At 42.7% G+C, this 18,256-nt stretch overlaps 1 protein-coding gene across 4 annotated transcripts in view; it reads right to left on the minus strand.

Annotated features, from left to right (window-relative positions):
- NAALADL2 (N-acetylated alpha-linked acidic dipeptidase like 2) overlaps window positions 1-18,256 on the minus strand; it is a 474,305-nt gene that overhangs the window by 22,411 nt on the left and 433,638 nt on the right. For all 4 annotated transcript variants that reach the window (XM_083363590.1, XM_083363589.1, XM_083363591.1 and 1 more), the window contains one exon: window positions 15,793-15,991. In XM_083363590.1, coding sequence (XP_083219716.1) covers window positions 15,793-15,991 — 199 coding nt within the window. The remainder of the gene's footprint in view (window positions 1-15,792; window positions 15,992-18,256) is intronic.

Consider the following 18,256-nt stretch of genomic DNA (forward strand, 5'->3'; position numbering starts at 1 on the left):
ATGAACTACATGGATAGTTTCAGTCAAACTCAACTCTAATAACTATTTAACCAGATAGCAGAATGCTATGGCAAGAAAGGGTTATTTTACATATGAACATGCATACATACAAACACAGAGAGAGAGAGAGAGAGAGAGAGAGAGAGAGAGAGAGAGAGAGAGAGAGAGAGAGAGAGAGAGAGAGAGAGAGAGAGAGAGAAATGCATTATAATTTCATCAGAGAGAGATTTTTCATCAATCAGAACATGGACATCCTGTTGAAAATGCTTGGGTAAGAAAAACGAAAGAAAGAAGAGTAATAATGACTTAGTCCTAAGGTAGAAGAAAGAACAAGGGTTCTGCTACCTGGATATGATCTTCCCAAATAGAGTAAAATCACTGAAGAAATGAAAGTGACCAGAACCTGGGGAAAAGCAATCATGTTATCCTTGAACTTATAACAGCCAGGTGATGAGGTACTGAGAAGAGTCAGGTCTTAATACTGGGTTTTAGAAGAGTGGGCTTTAATGAATGTTAGAAACAAAAGGAAAGTCAAACAGAGCACAAGCCATTACAAGAAGAAAGTGGGTGACCTGATAATACAGTAGAAACCTACTAAAAAGGTAAAGGTTGCCCCGCACATGCATGCTAGTCGTTTCCGACTCTAGGGGCCAGTGCTCATCTCCGTTTCAAAGCCGAAGAGCCAGCGCTTGTCCGAGGACGTCTCCATGGTCATGTGGCTGGCATCACTAGACGCCAAAGGCGCACGGAACGCTGTTACCTTCCCACCGGAGTGGTCCCTATTTTTCTACTTGCATTTTTACGTGCTTTCGAACTGCTAGGTTGGCAGAAGCTGGGACGAGTAACAGGCGCTCACTCTGTTACACGGCACTTTGGATTTGACCCGCCAAACTGCCGATCTTTTGATCGACAAGCTCAGCGTCCTAACCCACTGAGCCACCACGTCCCTAGAAACCTACTACTCTGCTGCAAATTATCCCAAGTGCTGTAAGAGGAAAGCAGAGCTAAATACAATCAAGCACAATAAATTACCTAGTCCTGGCACCAATTAGCTGGGCTAGATCCTAAATTTAACATCTCCCCAAAGTTCTCTCCCAGCCTGGGTTTGGAGTCCTTTATGGAAGCTGTTTCACAGGACAGATGCCACTATTTTAATCTCCCAGATCTCAGGTGTTAAACTCGATCGTGTCATGTGATGTATCGTGACGTACCGTGATGTTTTTGCCTTTGAGGAGCCGGGGAGGACATGGCCTGCATGTGACCCATTTGGCCTGTGGGTTGCCAGTTTGAAACCCCTGTCCCAGATGGAATATGACGTTAGTAGAGCTCTACTCGTCAACATAATGCTATAGTGCAGGAGGAAACTGAAGCTTAGGATGGATAGAGAAGGAATAACATATAACTTAGCCAAGTTAAATAAATTCAGCTCTCCAAGGCCAGGTGGATTGTTAGTGTACTCTAAGAATTAGCAGAGGTGGTCACAGAATCATTCATAGTCATCTTTGATAACTCCTGGACCAGTGATGATGCCCTAAAAAGCAGGAAGAGACCAAATGATATTTCCATCTTCAAAGAGGGAACAAAGACTAAGGTAACTATAAATCTGTTAGCTTGATATCTATTCTGAGAAAGGTCCTCAAGCCTATTATTTAACAGCATATTTGTGAGTTCCTGGAGAAACATGCCACAATTACTAGGAGCCAGTGTGGATTAAATGCAGACAACTCAGATCAAACTAATCCTTTTTGGGAAAGTAACTAGTAGAGAAGGGAAACGCCCTATACATAGTATGCCTATGCAAAGGCTGTTCTAGATGATTTTATTGCTAGATGAACTCACAAGTGGTTGATGGCACCAAAAGAATACTCATTAATAGTATATAGAATTCATTACTGAATCAGCCTCTTTGCTATATATCTGTGTGAGAGTGTTTCATCTGGATGCCTATATTTAGTTTTGCACAATTGCTATTTTATACCAGTAACAAGAGTTTTACAATTCATATTAGCAGAAATACATGGGAAAAAATATCTAGGAAAAAAAAAAAGAAAGAACTATTTGCTTATCAATGCAGATGTTCCACATAGGTATGTACAGTATATTCAACATAATTTGATTAGTGTTCCATACTAATTTAATTAATGTCTTGCTTAAAAAAATACAATCCATTAAAAAATCTATACCTATTTCTATCTGCCGCTTTCAGCATATGTTGCTTTTCTAAGAAACTTCCACTATGCATAGTTTTAGCATAAATTCCCAACGGTACAAATCTTTAACATAAAATACTCAGATGCCATTCCTTATTACAGATACTTGCCTCCAATAGGTTTTAAAAAGTAATTTATCTTATGCAAAGCTGATTGAAAATGCAATGACCTACTGTATTTTTGCAAGTAACTTTGAGAAATATATTTTTGTTTGTTACAAACAAATGGATTTGGGGGTATCCTTTTGAATGGAGAAAGAAGTCACTTCCTAGACAATCTTTTTGCAGGATTTTATTGAAGGAACTTAAACCACATGGTTCACCAGATGTAGCTGTGTGCTTATTGTCCCTTTGGTAATGGATACATAAGCAGCAGGGGAGGGCGGGGTAAGACACACATTATTGAGTCTTACTCCTCATTTAGTATATTCCAATCAGTAAGCACACAATCTAGGAATGATATTAATGAGTTGGAAAGGATTAAAGTGTGTGAGGATAGATAATAAAGCATTTAGAAAATGCCAACATATTTTGTTTAGAGAAAAGACAAATAAAGGATACAGGAGATATCTGTTATAGGGATACTAAAGATAAAATAGGAATGACAATTCATTTCAGCCCAGTGAACACTGGGGGAACTTGCTGGAAAATGGGTTTAGTTTCAACATACAGAAGAAAGTCCTACTTCTGAGATCAATCCAAAAATGAAGATATTGAGTGCCAGAATTATATGTTAGGTCAGGGATGGAGTCCCAAGTTCAGACATATTTTTCCCATTCTACCTCTTCCTAATAGTTCTTCACAGAGGTAGCACTTAGTCATCAAGACTATTGCAAATTACACTGAGTGGTTTCTTGTTCCTTACCCCAAATATTTCAAGCTAATCAGTCAAGTGCTGCTGGGGAATTCTGTAAGTTGAACATTCCACACATTGACCATTGTGACAAACACTGTAATAGGTTCTTGTGTAACCATTCTCAAGGTCATCTCACCCACAATGTTTAATTCTGGAAAAAGACTTTAGAAGATAAGTTAGGCCACTTCTATTTATGTGTTGCAATATCATGGTTAAATGAGAACTACTCATTGTGATTTTGTGAAACCAGAGATGATTTTGATCTTGTATTAGATTACAATAACAGAGTTGGAAGGGATCTTGAAGGTCTTTTAATCCAGCCCCCTGCTGATGCAGGAAACTCTATACCATTTCAAACAAATGGTTGTCCAATCACTTCTTAAAATCGTCCAGTGTTAGAGCATTCACAATTTCTAGAGTCAAGTTGTTCCACTGATTGTTAATTAAATGTTCTACCTAAAATTTCTTCTTAGTTCAAGGTTGCTTCTCTCCTTGATTAGTTTCCTTCCATTGCTTCTTGTCCTGCCTTCAGGTGCTTTGGAGAATAGCTTGACTCCCTCTTCTTTGTGGCAACCCCTGTGATATTGGAACATTGCTATCATGTCACCCCTAGTCCTTCTGTTCATTAAACTAGACATACCCAATTTCAGCCACCATACCCAATTCCAGGAACCCTAACCCTAACCCTAACCCCCCCACACACACACTTCTCTTCAGCAAGCTGGATTATGCAGAATATGGAGCTTTGGCAAAACATCTGCCAAATACAAGTAGTCCTTAATTTATAGCCATTCATTTAATGACAGTTCAGAATTATGATGGCCTTGGCAAATGTGACTTATAACTAGTTCTTGAAGTTCTTGAAGTTATGACCATCACACCAGCAGTTGTGTGATCACAATTTGAGTACTTAGCAATCAGCTCACCTTTATGATGGTTGCAGTGTCTTGCAGTCACATAAACATAATTTATAACCTGTAATCCAAGTCAGTTGGGGAAGCCATATTCACTTGCAACTCCAGTAAAAATGGTCATAACATCAGGTCCAGTTGTGCGATGACCATTTCATTTAGTTACCAAAATTCCAGTCCCGATTGTGGTCATACATTCAGGGCTACCTGTACCCAATCAATACCTCAGGGTTGATCTCCCAAAGTCCAGAGAGCTCAGCTAAGTAGAGAAAAATGGTGCTTAACCTACAGTGTTCTTCTTTGACTGCTATTAAAGCAAGATTCTATTCCAGGAACCATGGAAGGATTTCTTGCACAAGTTATTTGCTTACAAAAGGACAAACAAGCTGCTGGTGCAAACTTTCTCTCAGTTACAATGTGTAGACTATTATTATGAGCAGAACTTCAGTTGCTTGGCTGCAGACAAGAGAATGATGTTTACTGTTTGCACTTCATAATTTTGCTATAGATCAAATCACACTTTTGAGAACAGCCAGTAATATTTTAAACAAGATGTCCTTCACCATTCAATTTCTTACTAATAGCTTTTTCAAGTATTGTTGTAGTCACAGAATACAATGTGCTGAATTTCATGAAAAATGTGATATTAATGTTGTAATTTTACACTCTGGAGCTATTGAATGTATATACCGAAGACATGATGAAGTATAAAGAGCTGTAATAATACATACAGTAATGGTTATCACTTCTTGGTTCGTTGCTAAGAATAATGCCTTGTGTAGCATTTGAATTTGAATTTCAGGCTTTAGTCATAGTTTTGCTCAGCGGTAACTGGTGTTCATTGGAGAAATTGAAAAAGACAGTTTGTGGAACCACAAACTAAGGCATGCAAATTCAAAACAAGAAATGGTTGGGTTCAGACAATCCTCTTAACCAAGTCAATGACAGGCATAGCAGATCTATACTAAGCTAGGTTAGTGTTAATGTTGGTCTGACTTTATATAGCTAGGTATACTGTGAGAACCCAAACTCTTGGGTTGGTTTATGGTACAATGGATTGTGTGAAAACATACAGTGAATTAGCTTGGTATGGTAGAGGGAGTTGTATCTTGATTGATATGTATATGAGATTAAACTGTATTGGAATCCCATTTATCGATGGCTAAAACAATTGACCATACTGAAAGGACTGTGCTTAATTTTGTCTAATAATTTTGCAATTACTTTTCCATCTCATTTTCCACATCTTTTTTTCCATTTTGTTTCAAATGTCATTTATGGTATTTCTTTAGTGTTGCGAGAAAACAGAGGATGCTGTTGCTGGGTTGTTGTTGTTTTGTTTTGTTTTTCCTATTCCATCTCTCTCTAATCCTGCTGTAGCCTTCCTGGCTCCTTAGGGCTACTGATTTTTTTTTCTGATTTGAAAAAGACCCACGGCAGGAATGTCTTCATGATGTTTTCTTCTGGGGCTTAATCACAGTATGGAAGGCCAGAAAAAGACACAGAATACTCATACACTTGGCTACCTCCTAATGAAGACCAGTGCAAGAACCAAAACTCAGCATCTGGAAGCTTTCTACCAAAAGGAACAAGATGTTCTAGTTCAAGATCATTTTTAATAAGCAATGTCTGGCATAGCACTGGTGAAAGGTCTTTGTTTTAATCCACAATCTAGTGCCCTGTAGTTTAATAATAATAATAATAATAATAATAATAATAATAATAATAATAATAATAATAATAATAATAATATTAACCTAATTAGTTATTAGAACCTGCAATTAGTGCAGGTTCGAGTCCCACCAGGCTCAAGGTTGACTCAGCCTTCCATCCTTCCGAGGTAGGTAAAATGAGGACCCAGATTGTTGGGGGCAATCAGCTGACTTTGTAATAATGCCGCTTGTGGGGGGGGGGCAAAAGCCCTAATAAGCAGGCATCTACATAGAATGAAGGCTATTGCTAAGCACATTGATTTGTGCTTTATATTGTAAGCCGCCCTGAGTCTTTGGAGAAGGGTGGGATATAAATGGGATTAAAATAATAATAATAATAATAATAATAATAATAATAATAATAATAATAATAATAATAATAATAATAATAATAATAATAAATAATAATAATAATAATAATAATAATAATAATAATAATAATAATAATAATAATAATAATAATAATGGCTTTTTTTCTCATAGAACGCTCAGAACGGAGTTCCGGCACCTTTTTTGGATGGAACCTTGTAGGGTAGGCAAGGCAGGTTGTGTGACGTGTGAGTTCCGGCACCTTTTTCTTTTACAAAAAAAGCCCTGATAATAATAATAATAATAATAATAATAATAATAATAATAATAATAATAATAATAACAACAACAACAACAACAACAACAACAACAACAATGATGTTGGACAGGAACTTGGAGGTCATCTAGTCCAACCCCCTGCTCAGGCAGGAAACCCTATATCATTTCAGACAAATGGCTGCCCAGTCTCTTCTTAAAAACTTCTAGTCATAACCCTATGAATATTCTTATTCATACCTTGTGTCCTTCTGGTGATGCTGTCCTCTGTATCATGTCAACATCTGTTTATATGTCACAAACTGAACCCAGCTAGGTCGGATTACTTAGAGGATCTTGTCTGTTCTCCAAATGATAAGCAACCTTAGTCTCATGTTTGGATGATGGACAACTAGACAAACCGTAAATGCCATTTTTTTTTAGGCTAGATTGATAATGAAAAAAAGAAACCTGGAAAACGTCACCGTTTAGCTGTTCGTCCCCTTAAAGTTAGCAACTAATACTTGAATTTAAGTCACACTCTACTCTAACAAGTCTTTAACCAACAGCAAAATGTTCTGCCAAGAGAGGCTCACTTTAATCCTTCTTTTGGGGAATTTCCCCAGTGGTCTAAGACCTTTTTTTTCTTTTCCTTTAGTATTAATGGTGACAGGTCCCCTCCCATTTTATATCTGAATTGCTGTCTGTTTGTTCCTTTGCCTTTGCTGAAGACTATGTTGCATTATTCTTTTATTTTTCCCTTATGCTCCTAACAGTTTTACTTAAATACTTAAAAATGCCATGCAAATATTTAACTTTATAAAAAAATAGAATAAATTACACCTGCCCCCATGAAATCTAATGGACAGTAGGATATAAATATGATAAATAAATTATTTATGGTAATTCAAGGATAAAATAATAGGCAGTTCTACTGCCACAATAGGAACCCCTTATTCAGAGGCAGCTGAAGTGAAGAACTGAAGAAAAATAAAACAATATAAGCTGTTACCAGATATCTGAAAGGAGGTAGTATACAGACATGTATATATGTGTAAATTAGACCTCTCACTCTCACTTTTCCTCTCCATACATCTTGTTGAATTGAGTGTCAATTGCCAGAATTCATAACCTCCCCATATATCAGTGATTGCATTAGTTACCCATAAATCGTAACTAGGTAGAACAGAACAGAACAGAACAGAGAAAAACAGAACAGAACAGAATAAAATAATAGAGTTGGAAGGAAAGAGGATGGTTCTTTCACAGATCATCTCATCCTATGTTTGGATAGATACACCACATAATATTTGGCAATCTGTTAGAAACAATAATATTGGTTGCTTAATTGGCACATCAAAAATTGTGTCCATTGTACCATCCCAGATGTTGAAAAGTTGATTGGGACAATATGAACATTGCTCATATGTAAGCTATTAGCAATAGCAATAGCACTTAGACTTATATACCGCTTCACAGTGCTTTTTATAGCCCTCTCTGAGTGGTTTACAAATGTCAGCATATTGCCCCCAACAAACTGGGTTCTCATTTTACCAACCTCAGAAGGATGGAAGGCTGAGTCAACCATAAGACTGTGAGAATTGAATTGCCGAACTGCTGGCAGCCAGCAGTCAGCAGAAGTAGCTTGCAGTACTGCATTCTAACCACTGCGCCACCATACAATGATGGCCACGTTGCTTGGGTAATAGATAAAGTAAATCAGCCAGTGAAATATAAAATTATATCTTCTGGCCAGAACTGAAAAACACTAATTTAATATCAGTGCTAAATAGCAAATAATAGCAAATGATAGCAAATTTAATATTAGTGCTAAATCAGCCTTTCCTCCTCCTCCTCCTCCTCCTCCTCCTCCTCCTCCTCCTCCTCCTCCTCCTCCTCCTCCTCCTCTCCTCCTCCTCCTCCTCCTCCTCCTCCTCCTCCTCCTCCTCCTCCTCCTCCTCCTCCTCCTCCTCCTCCTCCTCCTCCTCCTCCTCCTCCTTCTTCTTCTTCTTCTTCTTCTTCTTCTTCTTCTTCTTCTTCTTCTTCTTCTTCTTCTTCTTCTTCTTCCAAGATTCAAAACTCTGGAATCCACAATGCTAGAAGATGTTGATGGCTAATAGCATCTGTGAGCAATCCCTGTACTTTTGTCAAGTACAATGACTAAACTGAATAATGTAAGCCTCAGTGACTAAATAGAAGACAATCATTGTACCGGTTCCACACCACTTGAAGAATATATGCTTTATTATGAAAATATATTCTATCTTCACAAGGCAGTAAATTACACTATTTATGGAATCTTAATGATCTAAGCACAGTTGGAGCCTGAAGGTCAAGGCTGCAAACCACATCCTAAATTTCTGTTTACCAATGAAGCTTTGTATATTTTTTTTTGCTGCTGTAGTTAAAGGTCTGCCAGCATTTCCATTATAAACCACTATTTCAGAGGTTTATAACTCACTCATAAATCTCTGCTCCAGAATGAATGCAGTGCAAAACAAGCTCTTCAGTGTGGGAGTATGGTTTTCCCCCCTTGTCTTTCTTTCTCATTTGCTATATGGAAATACTTATTTTTAAAAATGTAGAAGCCAATATAAAATATTGAAGATGAACAATCAACTCTCACTGGCTTCAATGGAATGTGTGTGTATATATTTATTTATTTTATTTATTTATTTTATTGAGATTTCTATACCGCCCTTCTCCCTAAGGGACTCAGGGCGGTTTACAGGGCATATATAAATAACAGTACAAAAATTAAAAGAAAATTAAACCAATGCCCAATTAAAATACAAGAATGATAAAATAATAAAAACCTATAAAAACCCATATACCCCTATCAGGCCAGACCTGCTAATTCAAATAAATGGGTCTTCAACCCGCGGCGGAAGGATCGAAGGTCCGATGCCATCCGGAGCTCAACCGGCAGTTGGTTCCATAATGCCGGAGCACCCACAGAGAAGGCCCTCCCCCTGGGGGCCACCAGTCGACATTCCTTGACCGGAGGCACCCTGAGGAGGCCCTCTCTGTGGGCACACACAGGGCGGAGGGGAGTTGACGCCGGCAACAGGTGGTCCTCGAGGTATCGCGGACCCATGCCATGTAGGGACTTAAAGATCATAACCAAGACCTTGAACCTTACCCGGAAGACAACTGGTAACCAATGCAGCTCACGGAGCAAAGGTGTAACATGGGAGTACCGGGAAACTCCCAAGACAACTCTCGCGGCTGCATTCTGTACCAGTTGGAGCCTCCGAGTAGTATTCAAGGGAAGCCCCATGTAGAGAGCATTACAATAGTTTAGGCGAGAGGTCATGAGCGCATGAGTGACCATACACAAGGCATCCCGGTCCAGATAGGGCCGCAACTGGCGCACCAGGCGAACCTGGGCAAAAGCACCCCTAGTCACGGCCACTATATGATCATCCAGAGTGAGTCGTGAATCTAGGAGGACTCCCAAGTTGCGAGCCCTATCCACAGGGGGTAAAAGCTCACCCCCCATAGAAAGCAATGGAACATCCCGAGTGTCCTGGGATGCCAGAATGTACAGCCACTCAGTCTTGTGAGGGTTGAGCTGAAGTCTGTTCCTCCCCATCCAGACCCGAACCGCCTCCAGGCAATGGGACATCACAGCGAGGGCATCACTGGGGTGGTTTGGGGTCGAAATAAAAAGTTGGGTATCATCGGCATATTGATGATACCCAACTCCAAAACCACGAATGATCTCACCCAGCGTTTTCATGTAGATGTTGAACAGGAGAGGCGAGAGGACCGATCCCTGAGGAACTCCACAAGCGAGAGTCCTAGGGGTCGACCTCTGCCCCCCCTGCCAACACCGACTGCGAGCGTCCCAGGAGATAGGAGGAGAACCACTGAAAAACTGTGCCTCCCACTCCCAATCCCCTGAGATGCTGCAGCAGGATACCATGGTCGATGGTATCGAAAGCCGCCGAGAGGTCTAATAGGACTAGGACAGAGGAATATCCCCTATCCCGAGCCCTCCAGAGATCATTCACCAGAGCGACCAATGCCGTCTCCGTGCTGTGCCCGGGCCTGAAACCCGATTGGTAAGGGTCCAGATAATCCGCTTCATTCAGGACCAGAGGGAGCTGATGCGCCACCACACTCTCAACAACCTTCGCAAGAAAGCGAAGGTCGGAGACTGGACGAAAGTTGTTCAATACAGCTGGGTCCAAGGCAGGCTTCTTGAAGAGAGGTCTCACCACCGCCTCCTTCAAGACGGTGGGGAAATAACCCTCACTCAAAGAAGCAGATATAACCGCCTGGAGCCAGCCTCGTGTCCTCTCCCTAGCTGCATAAACCAGCCAAGAAGGGCATGGATCCAATAAACATGTGGTGGAACTCAGCTTCCCCATAATCCTGTCCACTTCATCAGGGGTCACAGAATCAAACTCCTCCCAGATAACATTGACAGGACCGCCCGTGTCCTGATCGCCAGACTCTGCCCAGCTGGAGTCCAAACCGGTCCGAATCCGAGCGATTTTATCCGACAGATGTTGACTAAATTCCTCGGCACGACCCTGCAAGGGATCCTCCCTCACCTCCTGATTAAGAAGGGAGCGAGTCACCCTAAACAAGGCGGCCGGGCGATTATCTGCGGACGGGATGAGGGTAGAGAAGTAATTACACCTCGCCACCCTCATCGCTGTGAGATAAGACCTAATGTAGGTTCTTAACCGCAACCGGTCGGATTCAGATCGGCTGGACCTCCAGCAGCTCTCTAGGCCCCGTTTCCGACGCTTCATCTCCCGGAGCTCCGCGGAGAACCATGGAGCTCGCTGGGATCTGCACCGGGTCAGGGGCCGCAAGGGTACAACCCGGTCAAGTGCCTCAGTGGCTGCCCTTTCCCAGGCTTCCACTAAGGCATCCACTGAGTTGTGAGCAATGGAGGCAGGTGGGGACCCCAGCGCCGCTTGGAATCTATCAGGATCCATTAAGCGTCTGGAGCGGTACCATCTAATTGGCTCCGTACCCCCACGGCGGGGGGTGGCAAAATGGAAGACCAGCCGCAGGAGGTGATGATCGGTCCATGACAGGGGCATAATAAATGGAAAGCCCCCACCAAGATCATCCAATCACCGTCCAGATAAAAAAATCAGGTCAAGGGTGTTGCCTCCCTCATGAGTTGGTTCAGAAATTACCTGCGTCAGGTCCATGGCCGTCATGGAAGCCATGAACTCCCGAGCTAGCTCAGATGAGCCTCCCAGGGATGGTAGATTGAAGTCTCCCAAAACTATGAGTTTGGGGAACTCAACCACCAACCCCGAGAGGATATCGAGCAGCTCGGGCAGGGCTGCCGCTGCACGACTAGGCGAAATGTACACCAGCAGCAAGCCCAACTGCGCCCCAGAACCAAATCTCACAAAGAGAGACTCACACCCAACTATCTGAAGAATGGTGGTCTCCCGCGGACATAAGGTCTCCCTAATGATCACCGCCACACCCCCACCCCTACCTTGAGCTCGTGGCTGGTGTAGCACCCGGAAGCCTGGTGGGCAAAGGTCAACCAAAGGGACCCCACCCTCTGGGCCCAACCAAGTCTCCGTGATGCAAGCCAGGTCCGCATGCTCACCCTCAACTAAATCCCTAACAAGGGGAGCTTTGTTAACCACGGACCTGGCATTCAGGTACACCAGCCGGAGCTCAGGAGACTTCACATCCTCGCTCCCGGAACCTTGGGGAAGAAGCAGAGGGTCAGAGCGCCTCACCGCTTGCAGATAGCAGAGACGGCCCTCCCGGTAACGATACAGCCCCCTGTCTATCCGCCTGCTGCCATTCCCCGTCGTGGGAATTGGTAATCCCATGACCCACTCATGAGCCCCGGAGACAACGACACCCTGTTCTCCCCCCGTGCGGTCAGACCCAAGTCTGGCCTGAGCCATGGTTGATTGGCCACCCCCCATAGCCTGACAACCCCCATCTCCCACCCCTCTCCCCAACCCCATAAAAAAATTTTGATAAAAAAGTAATCAGGGGCCTCCTATTAAATTTGTGTTGACGGCCCCTGCCCCTGCCCAGCCATCTCTCAGGGTCCCAAGACTCGGGCCCTTCATCGAGGTTAAGAGAATTTAAAGAGGCGGGTCGCACCCAGGCGAGGGGGGCACCCCTGAGGGCGAGCAAGTCCATGCTAGTGTATTGTCGCATGTTGGTCCAGCAAGTCCAGGATAGGCAGTCCCAAAGGTGGTCATGTCCAAAGGAGGATCGAAGGCCGGAAAAGGAAATATCTGGATCCACACCCAACTGCACTGCCACTCAGTTGGGTGCCCCGGTAAACAGGCCACCCCCCGCCCTCTCACGGCAGGTTGCAACTCTGTTCCTGGGAGTGGTCAAAGATATACTCTGGGTAGGCATGCCCCATAGAGCTCCCACCTCTATGGGGCTGCAGATATAAAAGTAAGCCACTCTCCCACCGTGGCTGGTACCCAGGACCGACCAAATCCAAAGGGGAGAGGGGGAGGTAGGCAGAGAGTTAATAGATGTGTGTATTCAAGGCAGAAGGGTAGGCAGGCCAAGATAGCAAAGGTGGTCTGAAAGCGTCATCACCGCCGCTAAAACGGTCCAAAAGCGGTGCAAGGACCACCTGTCGCCATTGCTCCATTGAAATAGCCCGTGGTCGTCTTCTCTGCCGCTGAAACGGTCCGAAGACGCCGTTGCTGACACAAGCGGTCCGAGGCAGCACAGAAAACATCATCGCCGCTGGGATAACTCGCAGTCGCCCTCTCCGCCGCCAAAACGGCCCGAGGACGACAACGTCACCAAAAGCAGCCTGATGCGGCCTGGGGCAAGATGGAAACGTCACCGCCGGCGAGAGGGGCCAAAAGCCCAGAAAACGCCGCAGCCAACCACCGCCCTCCGCAAACGGCCCGAATAGGCCCGAAAACGCTTGTGCCGCCGAAGTGGCCCGAAAACAGATCAAATGTTGCCACTCGGGCCAGAAGGCCCCGGGAATGTCACCGCTTGGTGCTGGTCGCTGAAAACGGCCAAAGCACACCACTGCTGCCGTCGCTGTCGTCGCCGGATGCGGGCCGTCACCGCCGCCGAATGCGGCCCAAAGGACCGCCGCCACCAGCGCCGATGCCCACGCCGTCGCCACCAGCGCCGCCGCCAAGCCGGACCCACAGGCGTCTCTCTCGCCGACCAAAGGCAGCCTGAGAACGTCGAAGGCGGCACGAAACGGCCCGGGGAAGCAGGAAGCGCCGCCGCTGAGCGCGGTCCGAGAAACCGCTGATGCCAGCACCGAGGCCGCCACCCACGCCGCCGCTGCTATCACCGCCGCCAGAACGAACCCTCAGGCGTCCTCCTCGCCGACCGGGAACAGCCTGAGAACGCCGAGGCAGCCCAAGACGTTCCTTAGCAGCAGGGAACAGCAGGGAACGCCGGAGTCGACCACGAACAGCTGAAGATGGTCCGAAGAAGGCAAGCAGCAGAAGGCAAGCAGCAAAAGGCGAACGGATGGAAAAGGCGACAGATGGAGAAGAGCAGGGCCAGCAGACAGACAAGTAGGAATTCAAATGGTTCACTGCCAGTTTTGTCAACCTCTAGCTGCCCCAGTGCCTATAACTATAAACCCCCAATCCCCATCCCAGAGAGCCTAAAGGCTCCTGAGGGGCTCCAAGGGGACGCCTAGTAACTGGAGCTCGCAGAGCTCAGTCAAGCACGTCCGCCATCTTGGGCATGCGTAGTTGATATATATATATATATATCTCCACATGTATTAATGTCAGGATATTATAGACCTTTCCCCCCAGAGTTCTTAACAGAAGCTGCCAGGTGCTTTTTGCTGTTGATATGGGGCTTCTAAAGATCTAAGATACTGAGTGTTAGAATAAGCCATGAATAAGCCATTTCTTTATTTTTAATAACCTGTTTACAAGAATCTCACCAGATTGACTGCATTTCCATATAAACTGTCAGACAAGGTCTTTAAAAGTCCAGCCTATGCCACTTCCTCCTTCACAGCAGCTTTAACTGTTGTCTTTTAGTTGATAATTCCACTACAATGGAACTTGTGAATAATAATTGAAAATATTAGGTGATTGAATGGTTAAATGATGTAGATGGCCTTTCTGTAGTAAAGGAATGGGTCATGTCATCCCTGAGCTCTAATATGAATAAATATATTTGGACATTGTAGCTACACCATCCTGGAAAAGATGCAGCTGCTTTAAAAGGTTGAGAACAGATAACACACAAGCAACTATTTGGTCTCTGAAACATTTTCCCCTCTTTAAATCTAATGCGCTACCATCAGCTTTCATAATGCTTCCAAAACCTTTCTATCATATGAACTGCCATTAATAATAAAAATGATAAATGAAAAACAAAATAAAATAATAAACAATGACATATTGGATTTCTTGGAACATCTACAAAAATTGTAAAGTCCTAGAAATGAAAAAAATAATAATGATGGGAATATTTGGTTGAAAAAGTAGTTGCGAATGAGGTTAAAATAATACAAACTGATAAAGTCTCATCTCATAATATCAGATATAACTGTGATTGAAAAGAATAAAATGTGGATAATAGATGTATCAATACAAAAGACAAGAAATTGAAGAAGATCACAAAGTATCAAGACCTGAAAATTGAAACTGAAATATTATGGCATAAACCAGCTGTGGTGGCCCCAGCAGTTATTAACACACTGGTAAAGGTAAAGGTTCCCCCACACATGTGTGCTAGTCATTTCCAACTCTAGGGGCCAGTGCTCATCTCTGTTTCAAAGCTGAAGAGCCAGCGCTTGTCCGAGGACGTCTCTGTGGTCATGTGGCCGGCATGACTAGACACCAAAGGCGCACGGAACGCTGTTACCTTCCCACCGTAGTGGTCCCTATTTTTCTACTTGCATTTTTATGTGCTTTCGAACTGCTAGGTTGGCAGAAGCTGGGATGAGTAACAGGCGCTCACTCTGCTACGCGGCACTCGGGATTCGACCTGCCAAACTGCCAACCTTCTAATCGACAAGCTCAGCATCCTAACCCACTGAGCCACCGCATCAGCACACTGGGTGCGATACCCAAAAATCTTGGTCAGTCCTTAGAAAATCTGCCCTTTGACGAAATCTCCATCTGTCAATAGCAAAAGTCTACATTGCTTAGATTTGCACATATAGTTCACTGATACATTACAACATCCTATTTTTTGGGGAAGAACTTGATGCTTATGAACTGATAGCTGTGATTTCACATTGTTGCATATATAATAATAATAATAATAATGTTTAATGGCTACAACCTAGTAGGCAGTTTGCTCTCCCCCACAAAAAAGACCAAAATAATCTTCCACTGATTTTCTTTGGTAGCAATACATCTCAATAAGGATGATGTTGCACTGAACTGTTACAAAATCACATGCGAATGATGTTAAAAAATATGGATTTCTTTGTTGTGGGTCACATTTCATTCAGTAGTATCTTGTTGACTGATATACCAGATGCATAGCAAGACAGCTGTAGGAAGGCAAGTAAAATGACCATACAGTCCTAGTTGACATAAAGATGTGAAGTTCTGCTTTTACCTGTAAAACCCTGGTGGAACGCTTGAAACTAAGAAGTTTTTCTCAAGACTCTGCAGTATGTCATTCAACATCCTGATACGGACAGGAGCTCTTTCCTTTGGGTCGTTGGCTGGCCGCATCTCATCTGATTGAAACAGTTCTGCACTCTCCCGCAAAGCATAGGCCACCTTCAGCAAATTGCCAACATTATGAGGGTCATCTGTTAAGAAAGGAATATGATGCAAAAACAGCTTTAGCTTTATTGACCTACTAGGCCACTGATTCATTTCATTATGATAGTTTTACACAACTCAGCAGTGAGTGACTGTTAGTCTGGGAGTTGTCTACATTCCCAGTAGTACACAAAAAAGTTGTCCAGTTGTACACAGTTGGCATTTGGAGCATATGTTGCTTTATTGCAGATAAAGTGTATCTGCAATACCGATTCCAAATTAGTCTAAGCCTATTATCAATGTTTCTCAGCCTTGAAAGGTGGAAGAGGTGAGGAATTCAACTCCCAGAATTCCCCAACCAGCATGCTGATCTAGGCATTCTTTGGAGGACTCCCATCTGAGTATTAAAGGGAGGTGCCGATCTCTCTCTTGACTGGACTATGGGCCATGACTCCAGTAGCTATAGCTGAGTTTATTGAAAGTCTCTTTTAAATCATGTTATAATAATCTGCTTGGAAAATAACAACACATTGAAATGTGATAAATAAGGTTTGATATGTAGATATTTGGAAAGAGTAGTGCAGTTTAAATATATCCACACTCTTATACACTATGTGTGTGAGAGAGCATCTCTCTCTCTCTCTCTCTCTCTCTCTCTCTCTCTCTCTCTCTCTCTCTCTCTCTCTCTCACACACACACACACACACACACACACACACTGTCTCTCTGTCACTCTCTCTCTCTCCCACTACCTCCTTCTCTCTCTCTCTCTCTTTATTAGGATATAAATTGAATTATCATGAGTTGAGGAAATGTCAATCTGTTTTTTTTAAATGTGCAACCTAAAATGTGTAATAATATTCTTTTTGTGTCTGCACTGTGTTATGTACAATTTTGTGAACATTAAATTTGAATATATTTTGTACTCAATTTCCCTGATATTTGTCTTTTTATATGTGGTTCTCCTAAATCAAAATATTTTGTATGACTTTTTCCATCTGTTCTTCAGCTATAACCATTCTTCTAATATTGTTTCTATCAATTTCTCATGAACATAATTTTAGATGTTGGAGAAAAGGAAAGAAAGAAATAATATGTATGTAATGAACAAAAGTATTTTGTATGGAGCTTCGTTCTTATTATAACCAAGTCATTGATCTTACATTTATAATTTCTGGCTTTCATTTGTCTTCCATATTGTAAAACCAATAACAATCAGTCAGGATACAGTTGTCCAATCTTGGATAAAGTGATCTAGATAGATGTAATAGGACAGATTTTTTTTTCCCTCCAAATTTGGAAGCAATTCCTCTATTCCCCACTTTTGTCTATCTAGTCCAGGGGTAGGCAACCTCGGCTCTTGTATGACTCATGGACTTTAACTCCCAGAATTCCTGAGTCAGCTATGCTGAGTCATAAAAGAGCTGAGGTTGCCTACCCCTGATCTAGTCTATTGCCACAATAGGAATCCTGTGAGGTTGGCTGGACTGAGAAAGAGAGCAACTGAATCAAAGTCATCCAGTGAGATTCCACAGTTAGGATTAGAATTCAGGTCTTCTGAGCCTATTTGAGTACCTTGACTACTGAATCCCAACATTTTCTGATTTTTTTTTTTTGAGGAATTGGAGGTTAAATAATATAGCTCCATCTAACTGGGGGATTTTGGGAATCACAGAAGGGATGTTGGACCTCAGCCTAGACTTTTTGCACCGCTGACTTAGAAGACAACTCCATTGACTTGGGAGCTGATTTCAATAGGACTTGCTTTCTACATGCAAGGACTTGAAGACAGACATTTGTGGAACATACTTTAATGTTGAGTGAAAAATCAATCTCTTTTCTTTAAAAATATTTATCAGAGTTGAAGTATTTTGGCATTTCCCCAAACAGATAGACATTGAATTGGTAGATATTAATGTATTAAATAATAAGCTGTTTATGCTAAATTCCCACTTCAAGCTAAAGCAGAAGAACAAAATTAATCAGTATCCCCCATATGATCTTGAGCATGTATCCACCATTTTTGAGAAGAACATCAAGAAATGCTTTGAATTCCCGAACCTCATTGATAGGGAAACAAAACAACTATGGAATGAAATGGTGTAAGTTCTTGATGAATATGAAAGGAGTCAAAAACTAAGAAACAGTAAAGTGAAACTGCTGTCAGCACAGATGGTGGAAATTGCCAAAAAGAGAAGGGAAACTAAAGCAAAGGCCTCAGGGGAAAAAATACAATAAAGCATTTCTAAGATGTGTTATAAGAGAAAAGAAGCAATATTGCAACATCTGTAAAGACATTGACAATGGAAGGG

Source organism: Vipera ursinii (assembly GCF_947247035.1).
Source record: "Vipera ursinii genome assembly, chromosome: 5".
NCBI classification, from domain to species: domain Eukaryota; kingdom Metazoa; phylum Chordata; class Lepidosauria; order Squamata; family Viperidae; genus Vipera; species Vipera ursinii.